General features: G+C 38.0%; 2 protein-coding genes across 20 annotated transcripts in view; one reads left to right on the top strand and one right to left on the bottom strand.

The window, feature by feature from the left end:
- The window catches only part of RELCH (RAB11 binding and LisH domain, coiled-coil and HEAT repeat containing), a 113,231-nt gene extending 103,036 nt beyond the window's left edge, over nucleotides 1-10,195 (bottom strand). For 9 of the 12 annotated variants that reach the window (XM_025997708.2, XM_072758034.1, XM_072758035.1 and 6 more), the window contains exon 1: nucleotides 9,431-10,175. In XM_025997708.2, the coding sequence (XP_025853493.1) occupies nucleotides 9,431-9,956 (526 nt within the window). In that variant the 5' untranslated portion in view covers nucleotides 9,957-10,175. Of the gene's footprint in view, nucleotides 1-9,430 lie in introns of all 12 variants that reach the window. The other 3 variants (XM_025997706.2, XM_025997709.2, XM_025997704.2) reach the window with 2 other exon arrangements.
- Nucleotides 10,196-10,381: 186 nt separating this feature from the next.
- The window catches only part of PIGN (phosphatidylinositol glycan anchor biosynthesis class N), a 104,634-nt gene continuing 87,995 nt past the window's right edge, over nucleotides 10,382-27,020 (top strand). For 2 of the 8 annotated variants that reach the window (XM_072758032.1, XM_072758030.1), the window contains exon 1: nucleotides 10,400-10,579. The gene's annotated coding sequence lies outside the window, so the exon portion shown is untranslated. Of the gene's footprint in view, nucleotides 10,580-10,963; nucleotides 11,176-12,735; nucleotides 12,887-27,020 lie in introns of all 8 variants that reach the window. The other 6 variants (XM_072758028.1, XM_072758027.1, XM_072758029.1 and 3 more) reach the window with 6 other exon arrangements.

The following is a 27,020-nucleotide window of genomic DNA, read 5'->3' as shown; positions in this document are numbered from 1 at the left end:
GATGAAAAAATAGCTTTTAAAATCAAGTAAGAACAAGGATGGAAGAAGAGATTAGAAAAAAAGCACATGAGCCAGTTAAGAGGCTAAAACTGATGGTCCAGATGTGAGCTAAAGGCCTTAACTAAGACAACATACAAGCACAGAACTGCGAGAGGATCAGAAATAACAGAAAATATGATGACACTACTTTGAGCAAGCAATCTTATCTATCTACAACAGGAGCAACTGGTTGCAAAAACCAATGAACATCATTTCTGATTACTGGGAATTTTTGAAATACTGGGTGGGAAAATCTAGAAGAAAGTTACACCCATGATTGCAGTTGTGGACTCCTCCTTGAGGCTTTAGTTAGTCATGCTCCATGACTACACCAGTAACTTAAGATGTAACCATGCAGCAAAACTTCAAGACGAAAAAGAGAGTACAAACAAATTTAGCCTTATAAGATTATTTCATTCAGGAGAACAATTAATGACTATATTTGGCTCCAATTGAGGCTCAGTTAATCCTGGTCTATGGCCCAAATATCCTACAATCACATGTAGGACATGCATGTCCTGATTTAGATAAGTGCTGTGTAACATGGACATCTTGTCAAAATTAAGTAATATACTTAAAGCAGTTACTCACTTCTGCCTTAGTGTGGTGTTAGTTTGTCACTCTGTTTTTAAAATGGTCAGCTTTATACTACCTGATCTGCCTTCTGCATTAAGGAGAGTGGCCCATCATACACTAAAATGACCTAAGAATTCTTGCTGAGCTATTTTGAGGTTGACATAAAACAGCAGTTGTGGTATATAACATAAAGAATGCAGACTTTAAAGTTAATAATCTGAGCTGGAATCATAGTCCTGCCACCAAAAGCATGACTTGTGGTAAAATATAAAAGGGCAAACAAAGAAACATAAGCCCCTGTGCCCACCTCCAGATCAGCAATCCTCCTCTGTGGCATCAATCACTGTTTAGACTTTTCTGTACATACCATTTTAAGTTACAAGAGGCATATGCAAATTTCACCCTTTTTGTATATAAATGGAAACATATATACTGGCTGATTCCTAATTTACTCAATTTATAATTTAACTTGGTGGACATTCCACATCAGCACATATAGATTATTCTTTTTTAATTAAGCAATCCCTTACTGTTGGATATTTATGTTGTTTTCCATCTTTTTTAAAAAAGACTTATTTATTTATATATTTATGTATTTATAAATATGAGAAAGAGAGAAAGTGAGTGCCCACAATCGGGGAGAGGCAAAGAGAGAAGGAGAGAAGCAGACTCCTTGATGAGCAGGGAGTCCAACACTGGGCTCGATCCCAGGACCCTGAGTTCATAACCTGAGTCAAAACCAAGAGTCAGAGGCTTAACTGACTAACCCATCCAGGTGTCCCTAGGTTGTTTTCAATCTTTAATACCTTTACTTATAAATGATATTTTAAAAATCTTGGTTCAGTTGTTTTAATGCAAACGAGCATGTATATCCATAATAAATTACAGAAATGGAACTGGAGATTAAAGAATATGTATTTTTAAGATATGACTGATAATACAAATTACTCTCAAGAGTGTGACACCAACAGTACATGAGTACACACTTTTACCTTTCAACCTTTGTGTCATACATATATTTTATTCAAAACTACACTCAGAAGACAATATGGCTTGTAGAAAAAAATCTGTTAGGAAGAGTCCAGTGAGACCATAGACTGAAAAGTTACCTATCAATACAGGCTATCTTTTTAATATAGATATCGTATTCAAAGGTTTAAGACATAAAACTCAGCATTCTTACTATTATGACTTATAAAGTGCACAAAATGCAAATGATAAAATGGACTAGAGATTTTGGCGATACATTTACGAATGTATCATCATTCCATCTTACATTCTTTGATTAACTACCCTTACTTACACACCTCTGATGAAAAAAAGAAAAAAGTTTCGATTTTTACCGTGATTGTAAAGAATGTCTTTAATGAAGAACTACTACTGGCTAGAAAAATTAGAAACTTTAAGGCTATTGTTAGGTCCTTTCTTTTTCTTTTTTTTTAAGTATTTATTTATTTATCTATTTATTTATTTATTTAAGAGAGAGAGAGAGGCAGGCAGAGACGTAGGCAGAGGGAGAAGCAGGCTCCATGCAGGGAGCCTGATGTGGGACTCTGTCCCAGGACTCCAGGATCATGCCCTGAGCCAATGTCAGTTGCTAACTGCTGAGCCACCCAGGGATCCCCTAATTCTACTTTCATACACATACACAGAATATTACAGGACACTCCTCCATACAATGCATACAATGCAAAAGCTATTGGCTAGGGACGCCTGGGTGTCTGCCTTTGGTTCAGGGCTGCATTCCAGGTCAGGGGATCGAGTCCCACATTGGACTTCCTGCAAGGTGCCTGCTTCTCCCTATGCCTGTGTCTCTGCCTCTTTCTCTCTGTGTGAAAAAATAAATAAAATCTTTAAAAAGAAAAAATAAGGTATTGGCTCAGTAGGTCAAGTGTCACACTCTTGATTTTGGCCCAGATCATGACCTCAGGGTCTCACGATCCAGCCCCCCTTGGGTTCTGTGCTAGGTGTGGAGCCTGCTTAAGATTCTCTCTCTTCCTCTCCCCCTCCCCCACTGCTTGCATGCAAACATGCTCTCTCTCAAAAATAAATAAAAATTTTCTTTATTAATCTTTATATTTGTAAAATATATAGTTTGTAAGCAAAAGTTATTTTTATAGTTATTTTTATACAAATTGACTTAATATATGATAGTCAATATAAGGTAACAAAAAGGTAGACAAATGCGACACATACGAAGAAATAACTTATTCAAAATAAAATAAAACACAAACCCTCAAAAATCAAAGAGGCACTATTTTCAAAATCTGGACAAATAGGAAAACCATTTCCTTAAATATTAACAAATTTATTTTTATTATAAATAATTTAGAAACCATAACTTATCATCAAATCTCAAGTACTTACAGGCAGAAGCCAGTGAAAACAAGAGGCTGTTAACATTTAAGACCTTTCTTAAGTGCCACTTGGTTTTCTGTTTGCTTGTTTGAGATTTATTTGAGTGAGAGAAAGAGAGCCAAAGTGGGGAGGGGTAGAGGAAGAGGGAGGGAGAAACTTTAGCAGACTCCACTCTCAGCTCAGAGCCCCACGTGGGGCTCTATCTCAGGACCCTGAAATCATGAGTTGGACCTTCAACTGACATTTGTAATTTAGATATAAAACTATATTTTTAGACCGAGATATTTGTTTTTCATCATAAAGCCATGGGAGAGAGGGGCACAGTTAAATGACATATAAAAACTAACCAAATTAACCAAACTTAGTTTTTGACCTAAAAATACTAAACAAAATGAAAATTACACAAATTCTAGGTAAGTTTTTTCCCAACGAAGCTTTTTTAAAAAACAAGCACATATCCTGAAGATCATTAACTTTCTTTTTGAAAAACAGAAAGTATAATTTTTTTTAAAGATTTTATTTATTAGAGACTGAGAGAGAGAGAAAGAAAGAGAGAGACATGGGCAGAGGGAGGAGCAGGCTCCATGCAGGGAACCCAACGTGAGATTCGATCCTGGGTCTCTAGGATCACACCCTGGGCTGAAGGCGGCGCTAAACCACTAAGCCACTGAGGCTGCCCCACAGAAAGTATAATTTTAATTTCTCACAGAAATAAGGTCTGTTTTCCCTGATTAATAGTCCTATCTTGCTTCTTCTCAGGCAAAATACCACAATGGCTTGAAACATCACACCACATTTTTACAAGTACCAAGTGGAATCACTTTATTTAGTCGAGAGCTAGATAATGGGAAGCACATTCCCAGATGTTTTAAATAAGGCAAAATACATATATAAAAAAATACTATCTTTTCTTTACCCTCACTTCCTTTTCCTCACTCACGATAAAGAGTCAAATAATAATGTTGCTATTCAAAATTTCACTTTCTCCACAAGGGCCATTTCATTGCCACAATCGACAATAATTTTTCTGAATCTGAATGCTTACACTATTATTTGTATCACAGAAGACTATTCTATAGCTCTTTCACGTGTTAGTCTTGCTTCTTCACCAAGAACATAAGCTCAAGGACCTGCATTAAACAAACATCTTTTGGATTCTTATAATCATGATTACACAGCTTAATAAATAAATTGATCAACATAAATACTGAATACCAGCTATATTTAAGTCCTGCTAGCCAGTGAAAATATCTTATTAGATTTTCTATAAGAATTAACAATAATTTTGAAACTACTAGACAGATATAGACAAGAAAAATGATAGTTATGCAACAGATAAATTTAGGAATGTATAGGGTAAGTTGCATTCAGCTAAAACAGTGAACCTAAAAATCTTAGAAATATTTTATTGATATTTTCTATCTCAGAAGCCAGAGGAAGCACTAAACCCAATTTCAATCTAAGAAGGAATTAGTTTGTAAAGCAGAAGAGATGGGAACGTTGGAAGATTATAATCTTGACATGTTAGCATTGGTGATACTGAAAAAGGAATACTGAGCACAGTGAGATATGTACTCTTTGTGAGTTCTGAGAAAAGACATGTAGGATCATGAAACAGAAAATTTTAAAAAGAAGGAAAATGACTCAGGAAGGCTGTAGGCTTACAAGTGAAATTATCACACTGATTCATAAATGACTACCTCCTGACATGTGAATACAGAATAAAAGAAATCTATCACTGAAAGTCATTAAATTACTTGTCTTCCCAATTTGATCACCTACTGTCTGTACTGCAAAAAAAAAGTTGGGCTCATCTATGAAATTACAGTCCAATTTTGATTACTGCTCTAAGACTTCAAGTGGAACCAGCAAAGATACTATTAGTGCTCTAAGACTTCAAGTGGAACCTGGCAAGGATACTACAATCTGTTCAGTGTTAATCAGTGACATTGCCACAATTTTCATCTTCTTGCAATCCAACTGAAAAGCAAAACAATTACTAAATTGAAGTTTATTCTGGCCCAACTGGCAAAAATGCAGAAGAAAAATATATAAATAATGTGTGTCTATTCAAACAACTATATTAAATATAAAAGATATAATTAGTTCATCAAGTAGATCTAGTAGAAATCTTGCAATGATGCTACAATTTATCAAACACTGAAACTTCCTTAAAGTGTTCATTAGAAGTAAATTTTCTAGTTAAGAAATTCTTGGGCACCTGGGTGGCCTAGTCGGTTAAGGGACCAACTCTTGATTTTGGCTCAGGTCATACTCTTGGGGTCATGGGATTGAGCCCCACTGTCTGGCTCCATGCTCAGCCCAGGACAGAGTATGCTTGAGAGTCCCTCTTTCCCTCTCCTCCTCCCCACCCCCTCACGTACACACTCTCTCAATAAATAAATAAAATCTTCAAAAAAATAAATTCTTCTACTGAAATTATCAAACTTATAAAGCTATAATTCTTTTACCATTTGAATGTTTTAGAAGTCTGGATCACTCTTCCAGTCAAGAAAAAAAAAAATTAGGGGATCCCTGGGTGGCGCAGTGGTTTGGCACTTGCCTTTGGCCCAGGGCGTGATCCTGGAGACCCGGGATCGAATCCCACATCGGGCTCCCGGTGCATGGAGCCTGTTTCTCCCTCTGCCCATGTCTCTGCCTCTCTCTCTGTCTCTCTGTGACTATCATAAATAAATAAAAATTAAAAAAAAAATTTAAAAAAAAAAAGAAGAAAAAAAAAAAGAAAAAAAATTAAATACAGTATGAAGACTCCTTAAAGTTTTTTAATAGAACCACCATACTATTTACCTAGGTCAACAGACTTTTATTAAATACAGTAAATCTTGCAAAATTAAATTGTTTTTAGACATCAATGAAAGAAAAAAACAACTTTTAGCTATATATTTGTTATTTTGAAGTATTATGAATTTTCAGACCAGACACAAATCCATCAAAATATATACAAAAAGAAATAAAAATAATGTTTTAGATAATCTATACTATCCATCTTTACATGGTTTATAATCACCCAGGATGCTCTTATTATTATAAAATCATAATCTAATTTGCAACAATCAACATGCTAGACTTGAATATAGGGGACCTAAAAAACAGGCAGTAGTCTAATTCTAGAGAATCATTTATCCTCTGAATTCCTAGAATATAATTTGTGCAATCAGGAGCTTAGTCAAAATCTTCAAAACATGGTACTGAAGCAGTCTTACAAACTTGAACATTTATATATTTATCTATTTTCTAACTGGGTTAAGACATTTACAGGCACTGATATTTTGATACATATTTAAACTGTACTCGTTTGTGCTATATGTGCACATTTATAGAAAGAATAGGAAATATTTCTTCTTTTTATAACTTTAAAATAAAGTCTTGCCATTAAAGACTTAAATGTAAAAGCTAAAACCATAAAGACTTCTAGGAGAAAATACAGAAAATTTCTGCAATCTTGAGATTTGCAAATACTTCTTATATAGAACACAAAGACCATAAATCATCAAAGAAAAAAACTGATCAACCAGACTTGAAGACATTTAGAAAATAACACAGTAAACCGTACGGGGAAAAATATTTCCAAAGTGATTATTAATAAAGGCCTTGGGTCCAGAATATATAAAACAGAATTTTAAAAAGTGGTTAAAGACAGACATTTCATGAAAGATGATACTCTAAAGTATCAGAAAAGCTCAGGAGGAGTTCAGCATCACTAGTCCTCAGGGACATGAAATTTAAAACCACAATGAGATACTTCCAATCTCTCATAGGATGAGTTAAATAAAAAGCCTGAAAATACCATGTGTTTAGGGGATGTGGAACTCTCATACACTGGCGATAGGAATTTTAAATGGTACAACCACCTTGGAAAACAGTTTGACAGTTTCTTATAAACTTAAATATATAGTAACTATATGACCCAGCAATTATATTTCTGGGCATTATCCAATGAAATGAAAATGCATGTCCATGCAAAAAGAAGTCACACAGAAAAGAATATATGCTCCATGATTCTATTTACATGAAATTTTAGGACAGGCAAAACTTATATACAGAAGTGGTTCTTAATCTGGGAAATTTTGGTCTCCTCTTCCCCAATGTTGTAGACATTTTTGGTTGTCACAGCTTGACAGATGGGGTTGGAATGGTTGCTACAGACGTCTAGTGGATAGAGAGGTCAGAGATGCTGTTAAACATTCTAGAATGGACAGGGCAGTACTGCAACAAAAAATTAGCAGGCCCCAAATCTCAATAGTCCCCAGGCTGCAAAATTCTGTTGTATAGTGATCAGTGGAGGTCTAAAGGTGGGACTACAGATATAATGCAAAGAAAAATGAAGGAATTCTGGGGACAATAAAAATGTTCTATATTTTAATTGTAGTAGTGATTATGATTAGTTTCTCAAAACTCATCAAACTGTACACTTGATGCATTTACATCAAAGTTGATGGTAAAAATCATAGTGCATGTCAAATAATCTAAAGTTATATAAAACAGTTTAACTCAATGTTTGCTTTTTAAAATACATGTATGGAAAAAACAGGTTAGGCATACCATTGATGAGATTATGGATAACTTATTTTTTCCTCTTTTGTTCATTTTCTTTGTATTAACTTGAAAATACTACTTAGAGTCTAAATTATAAATATAATTATCTTTTTCTTTTTTTAAAGATTTATTTATTTATAAGATTTATTTATTTTAGACAGAGAGAGAGAGAGAGAGAAAAAGAGAGAGAGAGAACATACATGGGTGCAGGGTAGGAGGAGGAGAAAGAGAGGGAGAGAGAGGGAGAACCCCAAGCAATCCCCCTGCCTAGTAGGGAGCCCAGTGCAGGGTTGGATCTCATGACTTGCAATCACCACCCCAGCCTAAACCAAGAGTCCAACCAACTGACTCACCCAGGTGCTCCATAACTATATACAAAAGTTTTAATGAGAAATTTTCATTATGAACAGTGATACCAAACTGTAATAAGGTAGGCTAAGAAATTCTTTCAAATAGAATAAAGTCATGAAGTACAGAATAACCTATTTCATTATATTAACACATTAGAAAAACGTATCAGATGCAATTAAGTTGTGCTCAACAATAGGCCAGAGATTGTACAAAGTGTGAGGAATATGAAGATGTCCCTCAAGAAGTGACTATCTCACACACAAAAAAGAAGTGACTATCTAATGGAGAAAAATGATACTGTCAACAAAACAAAGACTATAGTTCACATATGAAAGTAGCAAAATAAGCGACTAAGAAAAAAAGAAAGAAGCAACTAATTAAACATGGGGAGTGTGGCAAGCATTTGTAAAAGTGACAGGCTAGCCAGCAATGAGAAAATCTGTTCCTGAGAAGATTACCCTACATTATGAGTAAGAAAGTTATACCTACTGAGAAAATTCTCTATCAAAGAGGGAAATCTGCCCAGGATTTACCTGGATAGAAAATGTACTCTGCACTTGCACTACATCTAGATTTGGCAATAGAAGTCTCTGACACCATTCAGAAGTACAGAGGCAAAATAATCACTGGGGCTACAATTTAAAAATTGTACACTTAACGTGTTGTTAGTGAATTGCGGTTGTTCTCCTCTGACACACTGAAACTTCTCATACCATTATTAGTATGGGAAAATCTAAGATGCCTCCCAAAAGAGGATACTGGGATACACCTTTGGAACCTGAAATACATCCTTGATAGTTTTTAAGCCATAAGAAAACGCTTATAAATATATGATAGACAGGATAAGCCATCTATACGGCAAAGAACAGTAACATGGTAAAAAAAAAAGTAAATGTCTAACTTACGCAGATTAAAAAAAAAAAAAAAGCCTGCGAGGAGGTGGGACCACAGGCAGAACTCGATCACCCTGCTCCTTAGATTTCCTATAATCGTGGAAACTTCTTGCAATTAAGGCGCCGACATGGAATTGAACTGGCTTTCCTTAAACGCAACACATTTTGTGCGGCAGAAAACCCCATTTCTGAGGGACAAAGCCCTTCCAAAGACAAAGGAACGGTCGGGCATCTGACCGGCCCGAGAGAACATTTCCGATTCTTCTCCTCCCTCCTGACTTTGAGTCGAGGAATCCCTAACTGCAAGCGATTTAAGAAACGCGACTTCCCGGCCGTGGGGATTCAGGAGATTGGAGGAAAAGGGGAAACGATCAAAGCGACAAGCCCGTTTGCAGGGAGTCTCCAGCAGCCCCGCAGCAGCCGGGGCACGAGAAACGGGATGTGTTCTTCAGATAGCGACGCCGGCAGGGGAGCCAGGAGCCAGCGCCGGTGCAGCCAGAGGCCGAGGCACGCAGCCGGCCGCCGCCAGGTCCCGCGGCTCCCACCGCAGACTCCCGCCCGCCCGCCCCAACCCTCCCTAGGATGTTTCCAACACTCCCCGCCCGCGCGCGACCTTCCCAGCCGCCCCGCCGGAGCCGCAGGCTGCGCTCACTTACTGAGCTGTCCCCCGCCGGACGTCGTACTGGGTTCCCGGCCTCCGGCGCCCCCGCCGCCGGCAGCTCCAGGCATCCCCGGCGCCCCCATGCCCGGCGGGGTCCCACTCTGCCTCTCGAAGTTGCCGGGATTGGAGAAGTAGTCGCGCAGCCGAGGCAGTTCGCGGCCGCTCTCCAGCAGCTCCGTGTGCAGCTCCAGGGCGGTCAGCAAGTACTGATCGCGCAGCAGCTGGGCCGCGATCGCATCAATGGACAAGCGGCCAGGGGTCTCCCCGCAGCCCCCCAGGGCCGCCGCCGCCGCCGCCTCCCCAGGGAGCCCCGGCCGCGCACTGCTCCCTAAGGCCACGGGATCCTGGGGCGACAGCGAGTCCGCAGAGCCAGGATCCAGGCCGCTCCCCGAGCCCAGCCGAAGTCCTGCCCGCCGCTCCTCGGTCGCCGCTACCTCGTCGTCGTCCTCGTCCGAATCGCTGAGGAACGGATTCACACCGCCGCCACCACTGCCACCACCTCCAGGCGCCATTGCCGCCATCTTACCCTGTCAGAACTGTGGGCGCCTCCCTGACGGGCTCTGACAGGCCGCAGCCTGGATCCCCTCTGAGCCTCAGCGGGCGCTGCGCACCTCCACAAGCGCGGCCTGCCCACGTCCCACCTCCACACCCCGAGACCCGGCGTAGGCTCGGAGGCAGAAGGTCCGGACGCAGCGGCACCCCGCTGCCTCAGCCTCTGCTGCACCAGCAGCGGGGCTCTGCAGGCGTCTTCCTGGTCTCCAGTCTCGCGAGAGAGGGTGAGCGACCGGCCCCTCTCCCCGCGCAAGCCCCGCCCCAGCCCCAGCCCCGCCCGTTCTCGACGCGCAGATTGAGCCCCGCTCCCGTCTCAAAGGCAAAACCCCGCCCCCGCTCCTGTTTGATTGGTCGGGACAGGAGGGGGGGGCTGGAGTCGCCGAGGACTGGCCCCAGAATTATCGCGAGAGCCGTCTCCGGGCAGGTAGGGTGTCGGGGGGCGTTCCGCGGCTGAGAGGCAGTTATGACGGTGGTTTAGGGACGTTCTCTGGGGTCTCCTTTCAGGAGGGGAGCTGTGCCGGAGACCCGGGTCCCGCCTTTCCGCTAAGGAGGCCTCATTCCCGAGATAACGCGTGGCTCGGAAAAGCCCCAGGTAAAGCCCGGGGACCGGAGCGCCGACAGCTGCGGCGGCACCAGAAGTGGCCTCGCGCCGGCCGACGCGCGGCTTGCTCGGCGCGCTGCACTTTCCCTCGAGGTTGGCGGCGGGTTGGCGGCGTAGTGGCGGCACGTGTAGCAGGTGCCCCGGGCACTAGCTAGAATGGGACGTCCTTTCTCCTCCCCTCCCAGCCGAGTGCCGGCTCGCTCCGCAGGCCTGGCGACAGCGCCGGCTGCGTGGACTTGTGGAAGACCGCCTTCTAGGCGCCCAGTTGGGGCGGTGAGGGCGGGCGGGCAGGTGGGGGGTGGGAGGTGGAGGAAGTAGCCCACGGGGGAGCTCCTGAGTTTGCGATCTCTTTTTCTTTTCTTTCTTTTTTTAAAGATTTTATTTATTCATGAGAGACACAAGAGACAGGCAGAGACACAGGCAGAGGGAGAAGCAGGCTCCTCGCAAGGAGCCCGACGCGGGACTCGATCCCGGGATGTCCGGGGTCACGCCCTGAGCCCCCCGGGCGCCCTCAGTTTTGGATTTCCTTGGCTTTGTGGTTAGACCCCTGACGGTCTGTGCGCTTATAACAAGCTCTCCGTGGCTCAGTGAGCACTGAGGATTTAAAACACGGTTTGCACCACAGGGACCCTTCAGAATACCAAATGCGGCCCCGTCGGTAGAGAGAGAAAAGCACACTTCAGTGACCTGGTCAGCTCAGCTCCGCCGACAAGTGTTCAGGGGCAACTCTAAAGTCGGTTTTCTTAAGTCCAAAGCCAGTCTTCTCCCAACTGTGCCTTCCAGTCTCTCTCTGACTTGGCCATTTAGGCTTGAATTAAAGTGTCGACCGCGGAACATAATTATTTTAAAGCTGGGTGGCTCTGCACAGTTTTAATGTCCTTTATCAAATGTTAGAACTTGGAGGGAGTGTGCTAAGTTTGGAAGCCCCCCCGCGTATCTTTTAAGTCATTCCTGGATTACAGTCCCAGGTGGTGGAGGGGATGTTAGTTTCTAGTCTCCAGTACTGGAATGCTATAGAAGACCTTCCATTTCCTTCACATGTAAATTGCCCCTTTTGCAAGGTTTTAAATTTCCTTTCCTTCACTGTCGCTCCCCGTGAGCCCCAAAATAAATAGATAGCAGTAAATTTGTTATCAGGTGAATTACATGTTACATTGAAGTAGTCAAGTATCTCCTTTAGCTGTGCAGAAAAATAGAGCATTCTTATATAACCACAGGTCAGGTTATTGGTTTACATGTAAAAGTATGCCAACGGTTAAGTGTAGGCTTTAATTTCAGTTTACCCAGGCTCAGTAAACTGAAATTTTCATTTGAGTGAGGCTTTTGGTTCTTTGTTTTGTTTTGTTTTTGCTCCAGAGTTTTGTTGTTGTTGTTTTTTCTTTTTGACATTGTTAGTACCAGGAATTCAAAATATTTATAATAGAACATTAGCTCCTAATGTTCGAATTCTAAGTATTTTTCTGTGCTGTGTATATTGAAGAAAAACATGGGAAAAAAATCCCTAAACTTAGGAAAGTAGTGTCGAAATAGCCAATGCTGTTACCGTTTATCAGCAAAAAGGATTGCTGATACTTATTGTAATTGAGATTGCCAGAGAGATTGAAAATGGAATCAATATCTGGAATGTAGAAATGGGAGGGATTAGTGAATGGCATGGATTAGCAATTGGAAATGTATTCTTTATATACAATATTTCCATCTCTGTAATGGAATTTTTAGAAATCTCCTGCGCTTAGGGTCCCTGAAGAAGATTGTGCTTACCTGGTAGAAGAGCCTAGAGTTTGTATCCCAGTTCTACCGATTATTTGCTCTTAACGCCTTAAGTTACTTAGCTTCTCTTAGTCTCACCTAACATTTAATATGTTAAGGGGATTAATAAAAGTGCACAGAATTAGAAATGTGCTTTTCACAATGCCTGGTACCTAATACACCATAAATGTTGTTAGTATAGTCAGTTATGGATAGTGCAATATTAGTATATATTGAAAATATTTGAGAGGTTTTTTTTTTTTTTTAAATAAAACAAATATCAACTGTTAAGCAGCTAAAGCTGGAAAAAACAATGAAGTCAGTAGGGGTCAAATCTTTAATTTAGGGTCTGATTTCTAAAATGTAAGTTAAAATGGATTTGAAATATGTTTTCTCAGAGAGCTGTAAGAAGTTGGACATAGAAGTGCTTGAAATGATTGACTTCCTATATAAATGTGTAGTTTCCTGATTCTACTTCATATCCTATAATCATGGACTTGTTTATATGACCTTGCAAGCCCATAACAAATCAACTGGCCAGTTTTCTCAGTAAGTACTTTTCTAAGTACATAGGGGTTTACTTATCAACAGAAGTGTTTAAGAAATAGCACATACTAGAATATTAATAATTGCTAATCTCTACCAATAATAATTTATTATTAATAGGGTTGGGAAGTGTTCTATTTAGCAAAATTTGCATTAATGTAGGTCTTTACAGCTAAGGTTTCATTGAATAATGAGGATAGTCATTGAAGTTTGTATCTTAGCAATGAAATGTTAAAGGTTGCTTTTTCTTTTAAGCACTTCAAATATTTTAGGGCTTAAAAACTAAGTTTTGACTTTAATAGTCTTAAAATAACCACAGTTAACATTTTAAATGCAAAGTTTTGGTTGATGTAAAATTTTTTAAATATCTAATTTTTATATTGTTTTTCAGTGCATGTAAACATTTCTACAGGTATAAGCTGAGTAACTTTTATTGGTACACGGATATGCATCTTTTAACATTTTTGGTAGTTAATTATTTTGAGAGGTTTCCAAATGATTCAACCATGACAAAGTCTATCTTCTTAGATAAATCTGGATAAATGTGATTCCCTTTATTCATTTTATTTTTAAAATTTAATTTATTTATTTGAGAGAGAGTGCACCAGCAGAGAGGAAGGGCAGAGGGAGAGGGAGAAGCAGTCTCCCCGCTGAGCAGGGCAGTATTTTGGAATCACTGCAGTTTTATGCATAGTAAGTGACTTAAGCATAGAAGTTCGGTTTTTGTTTTGATATAAATATCCTGAATCTTCACAGTTCAAGTGTTCTGGTGGAAAGAGAGAAGCAAGGCAGCCTCTAGTGGGTGTAGTGCATATTACATGTACCTTTGAAATGATAATCTAAAATAATTTCTTCAGCACATATTTGAATCCTTACTAAGCATTTTAGGACTGCGGATGAGTGCTGGAGAAGCCCTGTCTTGCTGTCATGGAATTACAGTTAAGTGGTAGAGACAGACATTAATCCAAATAGTAAAAACATAGGTATATAAAGTTTTTGGTGTGGACTGCATAGTCCCTGAGAAAGCGATGCTTGAAAATGCAAGATGTCATGAGACAATGGAGTGAGAGAGGATAGAGGGTGGGTTGGAAGTGCAATTTATGCAGAGGTCTTAATAACAGTAGGAAGCATGGGCTACTTACATAAAAAAGACCAATAGGGTGAGATGCGATAAAGCAAGAGGGAGTGCCACGAGACAAGGCTAGAAAGGGAGGCAGAGGCCAGTCCATGTATCCTCTTGTGTGTCATGATAAGGATTCTAGTGTTTTGTATTTTTTTTTTGAGATTTTATTTATTCATGAGAGATACAGAGAGAGAGAGGCAGAAACATAGGTAGAGGGAGAAGCAGGCTCCCCACAGGGAGCCTGATATGGGACTCAATCCCAGGATCCCAGGATCACAACCTGAGCCAAAGGCAGATGGTCAAACATTCAGTCACCCAGGCATCCCAGGATTCTAGCTTTGATTAGGATGGGGGAGAGGCACTAAAGGGTTTTACCCAAGGGGTAAGATGTTCAGATTTGCAATTTGAAAAAAAGTAAAATCAAAAAGTAGTATGTGGCTATACAGCCGAAGAATGAGGTATACAGAATGAGTGCCAGTTTTCTGATTAGTGTACTTGAGTGGAAGGTGGTGCCATCTCCTAAGGTTGTAAACATTAGGGAGTTGGGAGGCTTACTACCTAGACAGGGTTCATGGAGGATATCATGAGTTTGATTTTAAACATAGTTTGTGGGCAGCCCGGGTGGCTCAGTGGTTTAGCGCTGCCTTCAGCCCAGGGCCTGATTCTGGAGACCCGGGATCGAGTCCCACGTTAGGCTCCCTGCATGGAGCCTGCTTCTCCCTCTGCCTGTGTCTCTGCCTCTCTCTCTCTCTCTCTCTCTCTCTCTCTCTCTGTGTGTGTCTCTCATGAATAAATAAATAAAATCTTAAAAAATAAAAAACATAGTTTGTCTCTCAAATGGATGTATTAAGGTTGGGATTATATATATGGATTTAGAGCTATTTGTTAAGATTTTTGTATATAGGTACTGTCTGACACCAAGGATATGATCAAAAAGCCTTAGATGGAGGGGCACCTGGCTGGCTCATTTGGTGGGGCATGCAACTGTTGATCTCTGGGTTGTGAGTTTGAGCCCCATGTTGGGTGTCAAGATTACTTAAAAATAAAATCTTAAAAAAAAATTTTAGACAAAAAGTATAAGAGTAAGAATGAAAGAAGCCCTGGGACTGAGTTTTAAGTAACTCAAAATTCAGTGACCACATAGAGACCTTTCTATGTTAGATAGGAAGTTAGAAGGAAAACCAGAGCAATGTTCACAAAAGCCAAGAAATGACAGCTATTTAAGAAAGAAGATATGGTAAACAAAGACAAATTGAATGAATGATAAAAGACTGAAAGATTAGATTTTGCAATATTGGCTACATTACATTAATGAAAGCTTTTTCTCTGATATAATGGAAAACAAAGCCTCAGGTTGTTTGAGATTTAGATGATCAGGGAAAAAGAGATCATATTCATTATTTTCAAAATTTTGGTTGTGTTGAGGAGAAGAGGTGGCCAGTGCCTTTAAAAATGTTCTTTATTAATCCTTTATTTGTAAGATGTATCTTTGGCATAGGTGTGGCTTACCTCATTTTCAGTATAGTATTTCACCAAACCAAAACTGTATCTGTTCCTATTGTTAGATACTGTTTCCAAATATTATGATACAAATAGCAAAAGACAATTGAATTTAAAGTTTTTTACCTATATTTGTGTCTGATACGGAATTTATCTTAATGCATTCCTAAGTGATAGCTATCCTAGTGCTTCTGCCAGTTGGTTAAAAGCTTCAAACTAGACCTCTGTCACACCGTGTACAAATAAGTTCTAGATAACGACTGGTGGAAAACAAAAATCCAAAACTTAGAATTTAGTATTAATTTAAAACTATTTTTATGTGACACAGAAAGAAGGAAAGTTTTCTTATGGAAAACACGCACACACAAAATTCAGTCCAGAAAGGATAAATTTGGTAAATTATACTGTATTAAAGTTACAAAAAATCAATCAATAAATAAAGTTACAAAGCTTCTATTTAACAAATAGAACTCTAAACAAATTTATATTTTTTGTATGTATGATGCAAATAATTATATCTTTCTAATTATATATAGGTAGGGAGACACACAGATACACATGCATGTAATGTATAAGTCAAAGAAAAAAGCCCAACAAGCATAATCCTATTTGATCAAAGGTTACGGACACATAGTTGAAAGGATAGGAAACCCAATTGGCCAATAAAAACATGAAAAGATGTTCACCCTCACTAGTAATCAGACAAATAGATAAACAACAGGATGCCATTTCATCTTGTTTAGATTGGCATAAGGTAAATATGATAATACCAGTCAATCGTGGGAGTTAGAGGAAATAGGAATTCTCATATACTGCTGGTGTGCATCTAAATTGTTACTGATATTTTACTACTGTCTTGTAAAGTTGAGAATACAGTTTTATTGCAGCAAATCCACTTAATAGAGATGATTTTCAAACTTATTTGTACATAAAATGGTTAGAAATACATTTTTTCACTACAATGTACTATGTTCATATAATGCACATGTATGCATGTTCACACATAGGGAAAAATTAAAATACTTTTTAAAAATAATTTTCCTACTTCTGAAGTACTTTATTGTAATGTATTCTCTATCCTATCCTATTCCTTTTTTTTTTTTTAAGAAGCTATCAGGATAATTTTCAAATAAATTATAGTATAGTTATATAATAGAATATATGTTTAAATCTTTAAAATAATTTATCATTTTTTGATGGTGCTGGCTGGAAAGGCTCATAAAAGGAATAATGGCTTTGCATGTATACTGGTAAAAATTAATTCCTCAGTAGGATAGAGAAGGCATGAGTGCAAATATTGGTGATAATAATGTTAATCAAATCTTGTAGAATGACAGCTTTTAATCACATAATTGAGTTTAAAATGTATATCCTCTCTCTAGAAGAATTTCAAATAATCTACATAGGTACTTCATGCTTTCAGTAGACAGAGTATAGCTCAGTATAACTCCTCACTCCTTAGGTATTGGTTGTACACAGTGGCTTTCTTCCAAAGAGTACAATATGAAAAGGGGGGGGGGGGGGGATAATTAAATTAATAATGGAGAAACCAAACAAACACTGCCTTGGCCAGGTGATCCAGTTTAATATCGATTGTGATAAGCTATGTTATGTTGATGGTGTATACACTCTTGATAAGATGTGATTAAAAAAATGGCACTTTACACGTGTAGATTTCCTCTCTCTTCCTGTCCTCTTCCTAAACCCATTCTAATCATGAGAAAAACATCAGACAAAGTCTAATAGAGGAGCCTCCTGCAGTATACCGGACTGGTACTTTTCAGAACTTACGAGACCATCAAAACAAGCAAATACTGAGAAATTGTCATAGCCAAGAAAAGCCTAAGGAGACATGATAAGTAACTACTGTGGTATCCTAGAACAAATAAAGGACATTAGATATGAAGACAAAAAATTGAATTCTTCTCCGGTGTATAGCTGGGCATGAATCATCTAAATAAACAACAACCTCTGTTGGTCTACTGGCCATGAGGAAATTTGAAAATTAGTTCTTGTATGGCATTTGTAAAGTCACATATAATTTTTGCTTGAAAATGACCTACATCATGATGAGAAAAATATATACCCCAAAATAATAAGTATAAAGGAGTAAATGAACTAGTGTTAGTAACATGGCTTAATCGTTTCCCTGATAATCTTCTGAGATGGGATCCTCTTACAGTATGTTGATGATTTGCTGATAGCCAGTTTGGCTAAGCAGGCCTCAGACCATAAGACTGTGAAAACTTGGAATTTTCTAGCTAAGAAAGGATATAGGATTTTTGTACAAGTCTCAGCAACTTCCTTACAGTTTTGACTGGCAATATTTACTCTTCACATGACAGATAAACAGAACCTAAAAGAACTGCAATACACCATCTTTAAATAATAGGCTCTTTAGGATGGTTTACACTGATGTGAACACTTAAAGCCTATGAGCTTAGTAAATAACCTTTATTTACAAGAACACAGGTTACATGAAATCAGAGCTATCCATAAAATTTGTGGTGATTATGACCATGTCTCTAGTTAATGTTATCTTTTGAGCACAGACTTAGGCTCCAAATTAATTTTTTTCTTTTTAGTTTGAAATATTTTTAGATCCATAGAAAAGTTAAATAGTACAGAGTTATAGTATACTCTTTACATTGTACCTAATGTAAACATTTTATATGACTACAGTATAATTATCAAAACCAAAACATTAACATTTGTACAAAACTATCAACTAATCTGTAGTTCTTAGATGAAATTCAATTTTTCCACTATTTTCTATTTTCTGACCCAGGATCCAGTCCATTTATGTCTCTTCAGCCTCCATTCCATGACAGTTCTCCATTCTTCAGCCTCTCTTTCTCTTTCACGACCATGATACTTTTGAAGAATACTGGTCTTTTGCAGACCTTTTTTCAGTTTGAGTCTGTCTGATATACTCCCATAAATACATCGAGGTTAGCATTTTTGGCAAGATTGCCACGTATTCTTTTGCCAAAAATACTGTGTTGTGCCTTTCTTAGTGCACCATATTAGGGTTACATGATGTTAATGTGTCTTATTACTGGTTATGTTAACTTTGACCATTTGGTAAGGTGGTATCTGAAGGGTTTCTCCATTGTAAGTTAATGTTTTTCCCTTTGTAATTAATACATGTTTGGGTGATATTTCTTTGAGACTGCAAATACCCTGTTTTGCCTCAAATATTCACTTACTGAGTTAAGCATTTATCAATGTGTCCTGATGGCAATAAGTTATTGAGGTGTTTAGGTGTAATTTTATATTTTCCTTATTCCTTCTACATTTATTAGTTGGAATTCTGTGGAAAAGAGATGTGAAATTCCAAGCTCATTAATATCTCATTGCATTTTGGTGAAGATAAGAATGTCAAGTTACTACCTGATGAAGTAATTATCTCTAACATGATTTTAGAGAAAAAGTATCAACTATATCTTCATTTGATTTTCCTTCCTGGAATTCTTTTAGATACTCTCATTTGACCTTATCTTTCTTATATTGAAATAAATTCTTTAAAATTAAGGATCATTTAAGAAAATGGGTTAGAAAGTACATGAGGGGCACCTGGGTGGCTCAGTTGGTTAAGTGTCTACCTTCAGCTCAGGTCATGATCCCAGAAGTCCTGGGATCTAGTCCTGAATCAGACTCCCTGCTCAGTGGGGAGTCTATGTCTCCCTCTACCCCTCCTCCCTGCTCATGATCTCTCTTACATACACACCCTCTCTCAAATAAAATCTTTGGGGAAAAAAAAAAAGAAAGTACATGAATTTTGGGGTTAAGGCCGGTGTATACAACTACTAAAGACCAATTAGAATAAAGTATAATGGCCACTGAAATTTAGTATGATTAATAGAGTGCAATATATAAGATCATTACTTTGAGGAGGGGAAAAATTTATATCATGTAGTTTAGTAGGGAACCCCATTTGTGTGTTGCTGAAGTGGTCCAGATAAGGACATAATGAACTCATTTGGTGGTGTGAAAGTAGAGAACTAAGAAACACAAGCCCTTTTGAAAATGAGCCCAGATGTGCCTGGGTGGCTCAGTCGGTTGAGCAACCAACTCTTGATTTCAGCTCAGGTCATGATTTCAGGCTTGTGGGATCCAGTCCAGGTAGGGCTCTGTACCAGTTGTGGGGCCTGCTTAGAATTCTCTTTCCCTCACTGCCCTACCTCTCCACTTACTCTCTCTCTTAAAAAAAAAAAAGGTGGGCGGAAAGAAAGAATAAATAGAACCCAACTGGACACTGAGAAATATTAAACATACAGTGTTTATATCATTAATATTTGGTGGCAATGAATACTCCAAGTCTTAATTAAGAAATTATAGGGATCCCTGGGTGGCGCAGCGGGTTGGCGCCTGCCTTTGGCCCAGGGCGCGATCCTGGAGACCCGGGATCGAATCCCACGTCGGGCTCCCGGTGCATGGAGCCTGCTTCTCCCTCTGCCTATGTCTCTGCATCTCTCTCTCTCTCTCTCTCTCTGTGACTATCATAAATAAATAAAAATTAAAAAAAAATTTAATTAAGAAATTATAAAATTGATTTGACTGGAACAGGAAGATACTTATACCTTTTTTAAATCCCTTTTTTAAAAAATAATATAAATTTAGCTATTTAGAGTTTGATTTAAAAAATAAAAGTCCCATGCTTTACAATTTAGTTTAGAGTATTCCTAGTACTTTACATTTGTATGGTGCCATGTCTTAATTACTTCTCACTAGACTCCTGCCATGGAATAAGGCTGATGGTGTCTTTTTTTTAATGGATAAGGAAACACAGGGAGTGACTTGACTGGGAGACTTCTGTTCTCATATAACAGAGTGCAACTTTTACTTTAGCTGTTAGAGCTCTGGGAAGGTCAAAGTTCTCAAAATTTTTGTTTGACTACTTCAGTAAGCTTTTGGGTAGTGGAAAATTTATATGTTCCTTAAACACATAGACTTTGATACTTTATTCAGAAAAGCTGTGTAATGGCAATGGGAAAATAAGAACGTTAATTCCAGGGAGTTATTCATAAATGCAAGTGAAAGTGGGAAATGACATAGATGTGTGCTTATTTATAACCATGATAGAGAGTACGAATGTTTTCATGATGAAGAGGAGATATTTAAATCAATGTGAGCTTCTATACATCCAAATATACCATATGTATTTTAGCTGAATCATTTAAGATCTAACTGGAAGGAATTAAGTACTTGAAAAGTGACTCACTTTGGACGAATAAATATGATACCTGATAGACTGTGTCCTGGAATGGAGGATAGAAAAAAGAATAATAATTGAATAGAATATTTTGAATAATTTTAGACCAATAAATCTAATAATTTGGATGAAATAAAATTTTCTAAAACGTATTAACTACCAAAGGTCACTCAACAATTAGTAAATAATCTGAATATTCCTATATATATATGAAGAAATGGAATTTATAGTTAAAAATCTTCCCACAGAGAAAAAGCCAGTGGCTTCACCAGTGAATCTGTTACACAGTAAAGGAAGAAATAATACAAATTCCACACAAATTCTTCCAAAAAAAAAAAAACCCAAAAGAGGTAGCAACACTTTCCAACTCATTGTCTGATAAAAGCAGATGCAGACATTACAAGAAAACAAAATTAGGGCAGCCTGGGTGGCTCCGTGGTTTAGTGCCGCCTTCAGTTTGGGGCGTGATCCTGGAGACCTGGGATTGAGTCCCACATTGGGCTCCCTGCATGTTTCTCTCATGAATAAATGGATGAAGTTTAAAAAATATATATATATATATATATAGTCTCATATCTTTTCATAAACATTGCTTTAAAATGCTAAATAATATTTTAGTAAATGAAATCTAACAGTTCATAGAAAGGATAACAATAACCAAGTGGGGTTTATTATGGGAATGCAAGTTGGGTTTAACATTTGTAATTCAATCAGTAATTCATTCAGATTAAGAAGCTGAAAGAGAAAAAACAAATGTTCACAATCATCTCAGTAGATCCAACAAAAAGCATTTGACAACATCCAGCATCCATTCATGATTTTAAGCTCTGCATGCTAGAAGTGAAAGCCAACTTCTTTAACTTAATAAAGGAAATCTCCGAGGATCCCTGGGGTGGCCCAGCGGTTTAGCGCCTGCCTTTGGCCCAGGGCGCGATCCTGGAGTCCTGGGATGAGTCCCACGTCAAGCTCCCGGCATGGATCCTGCTTCTCCTTCCTCCTGTGTCTCTGCCTCTCTCTTTCTCTCTCTCTATATATATCACAAATAAATAAATCTTTAAAATAAATAAATAAAGGAAATCTCCAAATCCTGGAAAACTGACAATTTTCACCCTAAAATTGAAGACAAAGATTTCTGTTACTACTACTTCTGCTCAGTATCATACTAGAGGTCCTATTAGTACAGTAAACATGAGACAAGGATAAAAGACCTTCATATTGACAAGGAAGAAGTCGTTTATTCATAGGTGATATAATTATCTCTATGGAAAATCAAAAAGATCTGTATAAAAGCTACTATAATAGTTTGTCGGTGTTGTACGATACAAGGTGAGTGTGTAAAAAGTAGTGTTTTAAGAACCTACAAGAAGAAATTGAAATACAAAATACCATTTACAATAATATCAAAAAATATAAAATACGTAGGGGTGAATTACATAAGCATGAGGAATGTTTTGAGAATTCTGGGTATATTCATTATCTTGACTGTGTTGTACATTTTATATCCATACAGCCTGTTATAGACCAGTTGTACTTCAGTAGAGCTATAAAAATGCTATAAAGAACATTATTGAGGCACTTCAGAAAATGTGGAGTACAGATGGTAGATGAGATAAAATACTGAGGTTGAATTTACTGAAGTTGACAATTGCTGTTGGTATATAAGACAGTATCACTGTTCTCAGGAAATAAACACTGAAGAATTTAGGGTTTAAGGGTCATGTTATATGTAATTTATCCTCAAATGGTTCCAAAACAATATTTGATTTTACATACATGGACAAACATATATGTGTGTATACTTTCATGTGGGTAAGATAGACAAAGCATGGACAGTAGAGGCAAGAGAAAACATGACAAAGCAAAAGGAAATATTAATATAGATGCATGTGGCTACAGGGTATATGGGTTTTTGTACCATTCTTGCAATTTTTTAATCATTTTGAAATTATTTTTAAATAACACGTATTAAAAAATCTGTATTAAAGAAAGTGCTGTTAGGGCACCTGGGTGGCTCAGTGGTTGAGCATCTGCCTTTGGCTCAGGTCATGATCCCCGGGTCCTAGGATTGAGTCCCGTATCAGGCTCCCTGTGGGAAGCCTACATCTCCCTCTGCCTATGTCTCTGCTTCTCTTTCTGTGTCTCTCATGAATAAATAAATAAAATCTTTAAAAAAAATAAAGTGCTGTCATTTACAAATATTTCTTATGTAGGATACAAATAGATAACCAAAAGAAAAATTAACTGAACTTAACCAAAATTGGAAGGTACTGCTTTTTGAAAAACACCTAGAAAAGGGGGATAGGGTGAGTATTTTTTAAAAAGTCCCTTAAATACATGAGAAATCACTCAACATCTTTAGTCATCAGGGAACTGTAAATTAAAACCACAATAGGTTACAAGTACACTCCCACATATAGAAAAGGCAAAACTAAACAGCTTATTAATACCAAATATTGTTGGCAAATATACAGAACAATTGGAGCTATCAGACATTTCTGGCCTGGAGGACATTTTGCTAGCTGAAATAAAGCTAGTCAGAGAAAGACAAATACTGTATGATTCTTACAGGAAATTTCTTTCTTTTTTTTTTTAATTTATTTTATTTTTATTTATTTATGATAGCCAGAGAGAGAGAGAGAGAGAGAGGCAGAGACACAGGCAGAGAGAGAAGCAGGCTCCATGCACTGGGAGCCCGATGTGGGATTCGATCCCGGGTCTCCAGGATCGTGCCCTGGGCCAAAGGCAGGCGCCAAACCGCTGCACCACCCAGGGATCCCTTTACAGGAAATTTCTAAGAGAGTCAGACACATGGAGGCAGAGACTAGAATGATGGTCACCAGGGACTTGGGGATGGTGGTAGAGGAGAAATGGGAATTATTGTTCAACAGCTATAAAATATCAGTTACACAAGATAAGTTCTAGACATCTGAATAACATTGTGCCTATACTTAGCAGTACTGTATTGCACACTTAAAAATGTAAAAGGGTAGATCTCCCATGTTAAGTGTCCTTACCAGAATTAAAAAAAAAAACAAAACACATAGATAAAGTAGCGGTAAACCAGTGACACTAAAGTTGATGCTTTGGTATAAAACAAAGTTTGGGAGTTGGTTCTGTAAGAGATTTACATGTATTTGATTTTAGACTCAAGGATGGAAAATGAATTTTTCTTACATGATAAATCCAACTTCATGTACATTAGCAACAATAATATATTACTTAATGAGTACTGACTGTGGTAGGGATTCTTCTGCATATTTTACACACATCAACTCAATTCTAATAACACCCTAGCAAGTAGATACTATTGTTATCCTCATTTAATTGACAAACTGAAGCACAAAGAAATTAAGTAACTTGCCTTAAGTTACACAACTAGTAAGTAGAGAAGGCAGGATTAGAATCCCTGCAGAGCAATGCATTGGTATGTACTCTTTACCATTATGCCATCCCACCCCTCCAAGAAAAGTACCAAGATCAAGTCTGGACACACTGGTCATCTGAACAAGTGTTAGAAAAGGCTTAGGGTCTCCAGTGTGACCCAGGTTTCAAATCTCATTCTTCCTCTTCTAGTTATATGATGTTTGGAGCATCACTTAGGTCCCATTAGACTCCATTCCCTGCTGTAAAAATGAGGGTTCTACTACTTCATTGACAAAGCAGATTCTGAGGAATAGAGGAAAAGACATTAAGTACTCAAGCCCAGGATCTGATGCTGAGCAAGTAATCAATAGTAGCTAGTGCTATAATTGAATATTCTCACTGTGGAGAAATATTATACACAATATAAAGAATATAAAGCACATTACACTTACTATAAAAAGTTAAGATAAATTCTTAAATGGCATTTATAGTGAAATGATAGGTTGTCAATAAAGTTTTAAAACACTTGCTGAAAGGACAGTATGTGAAACTGTATAACAGGTAGGTAAAACAGTTTGGAGAAAGTTTAGCAATACTTTATATAAATTTAAACATCTTTCCATTTAACCCTGCAACTTTTTTTTTTAAAGATTTTATTTATTTGAGAGAGGAGGTAGCACAGGCAGGCAGAGGGGCAGAGGGAGAGGAACAAGAAGACTCCATGCTGAGCAGGGAGCCTGATGCAGGACTCCATCCTAGGACCCTGAGATGACCTGAGCCAAAGGCAGATGCTTAACCTACTGAGCCACCCAGACACCCCTAACCCAGCAATTCTAATTCTGTATATTCAAGAGAAATGAAAAAAAAAAATATATATATAAAGTCTTGCACATTTACTGTTTAAAAAGCTTTATAATAGCCCCAAACTGGAAACAATTCACAAATTCAAGAATTTAATAAACGCTTTGTAGTATAGCCATACAATGGAATACTTAACATTAAAAAGGAACAAACAAATCACCTCCATAAGTCAAAAATTATGCTGAATGAAAATAGAACAGACTGCATGCTGCATGAGTCCATTTCAGTGATGTTCTAGAACAATCAACATTAATATTCAATCACAGAAGACAGAGCAGCAATGGCTTATGATTGGGACTGTGGGGCAAGGATTACCTTCAGAAGGACATGGGGGAATTCTTAGAGAAAATATTCTAGATCTAGATTTTGATAGTTATGTGAATATATATTTGTCAAAACTTGTAAAACTTAAAATGTGTCCTTTTTTATATCTAAAATACACTAATAAAGTTGACTGAAAAATTTAAAAATAGGTACCAATCTTTAGAAGTCTTCACAAAAAAATTTAGTAAGACTCTTAAAATAATTAGCACTTGTTTAAATAAGTGCCATATATTATGATGGAGAGTCCTTGTACTCAAGAAAATAGCTAGGGATAATTTTAATTTAATATGCATATTTAAAAAAATTAAAAGCACAGTAGATAGTTTTTTGGATCTGAAAGAATTATCACAGAGCTCCTTGTTAGCACTGAAAAAATGGGCTGCTGGATACTCTATTTTTATTTTTTTAAATTTTTTTAAATTTTTATTTATTTACGATAGTCACAGAGAGATAGAGAGAGAGAGAGAGAGAGGCAGAGACACAGGCAGAGGGAGAAGCAGGCTCCATGCACCGGGAGCCCTATGTGGGATTTGATCCCGGGTCTCCGGGATCGCGCCCTGGGCCAAAGGCAGGCGTCAAACCGTTGCACCACCCAGGGATCCCTACTCTATTTTTAAATACAGAGTGTATGAGTATTTAAATCAAGGAAAATGAGAGAGGGGTCTAATTCTGGGTGGCCAGAGAAACCTTGAGGAGATGACTGGAGAAGATGCAAGAAAATGAAGAAGCTGGCTGCCATGGGACCAACCAACTAAAGAGCCCAGAGACAGTTTTTGTGGAACTGAGAACTTTGCTGGGATGCAAGACCTTCAGTGCTAAAAGCAGGAAAATCCCAGGGAAAACAGGAGTAGCCAACTCCTCCACTTGTACCCTAGGTTCCATTTTTTCTGACTTTCATAAGGATTTGTAACCCCTGCAGTTATTCCAGCTTTCTGTGGCAGCTTTGACCTCTTTCTACGTCATCATCATTCCTCAGCACTCAAATCTACTATTTCCTAGCTGAAGAAAATCCTCTATTGGCCCTACCTCAATTTTCATTTTTCTTCTTTAGAGTTAACACTCTCCCAAAGAGCTGTACTCATTTTGCTGCCTTTCCCTTCATCGCCACCTGTTGGATTTTCAAACAAGCACTTTAGAAAGGGCTCAGTTCTCGTTATGTTGAAATTTCTCAGTAAGGTTAACAAGAACTTCCACAAACCAAATCACCTGCTGCCCTGCTCTTACTCCAATATTAACTGTATCTAACAAAGCTGACCACCCCTTCCTTTCTTGAAACAGTGGTATTAATAATAATTTCTCTATTTGAAATACTGTCATTTAGAGTATTCAGTGTCTTCTTAATTCATCAAATTTATTTTGTTATACTGTGTCTATTTGAAGTGATAGTTTTTTCTTTAGAAGGGGTTGTGAGATAAGAGAAATCTATATTGCAAGTGTTAAATGAAGTTATCGTTAGGATAATCAGTTTTCAGCTAAAAAATTATTTCCGTGTACAGTGTATCAAGAGCCTTAAAGGTGCTCATAGCCTTTGACTTAGTATTGAATTTATTGGCAGTATTTTAAACGTACAATGTGAAATGTTGAAATGTTAACATAAAAATTACATTAAAATGTAAATTAATCATGTTGACATTTATAATAATGAAAAAATGAAAACCCAATGTTTAACATTATAGAGGTGAACAGGAAAATTAAGATGTGCCCGTAGAATAAAGTGTGGTGATGGTCAATAATGAGTAAGAAGAGGTTTT

Source organism: Vulpes vulpes, chromosome 5 (genome assembly GCF_048418805.1).
Source record: "Vulpes vulpes isolate BD-2025 chromosome 5, VulVul3, whole genome shotgun sequence".
Taxonomy (NCBI): domain Eukaryota; kingdom Metazoa; phylum Chordata; class Mammalia; order Carnivora; family Canidae; genus Vulpes; species Vulpes vulpes.
Note: the sequence above shows the minus strand (reverse complement) of the source record. Positions and strands in the feature narration are given on the sequence as shown.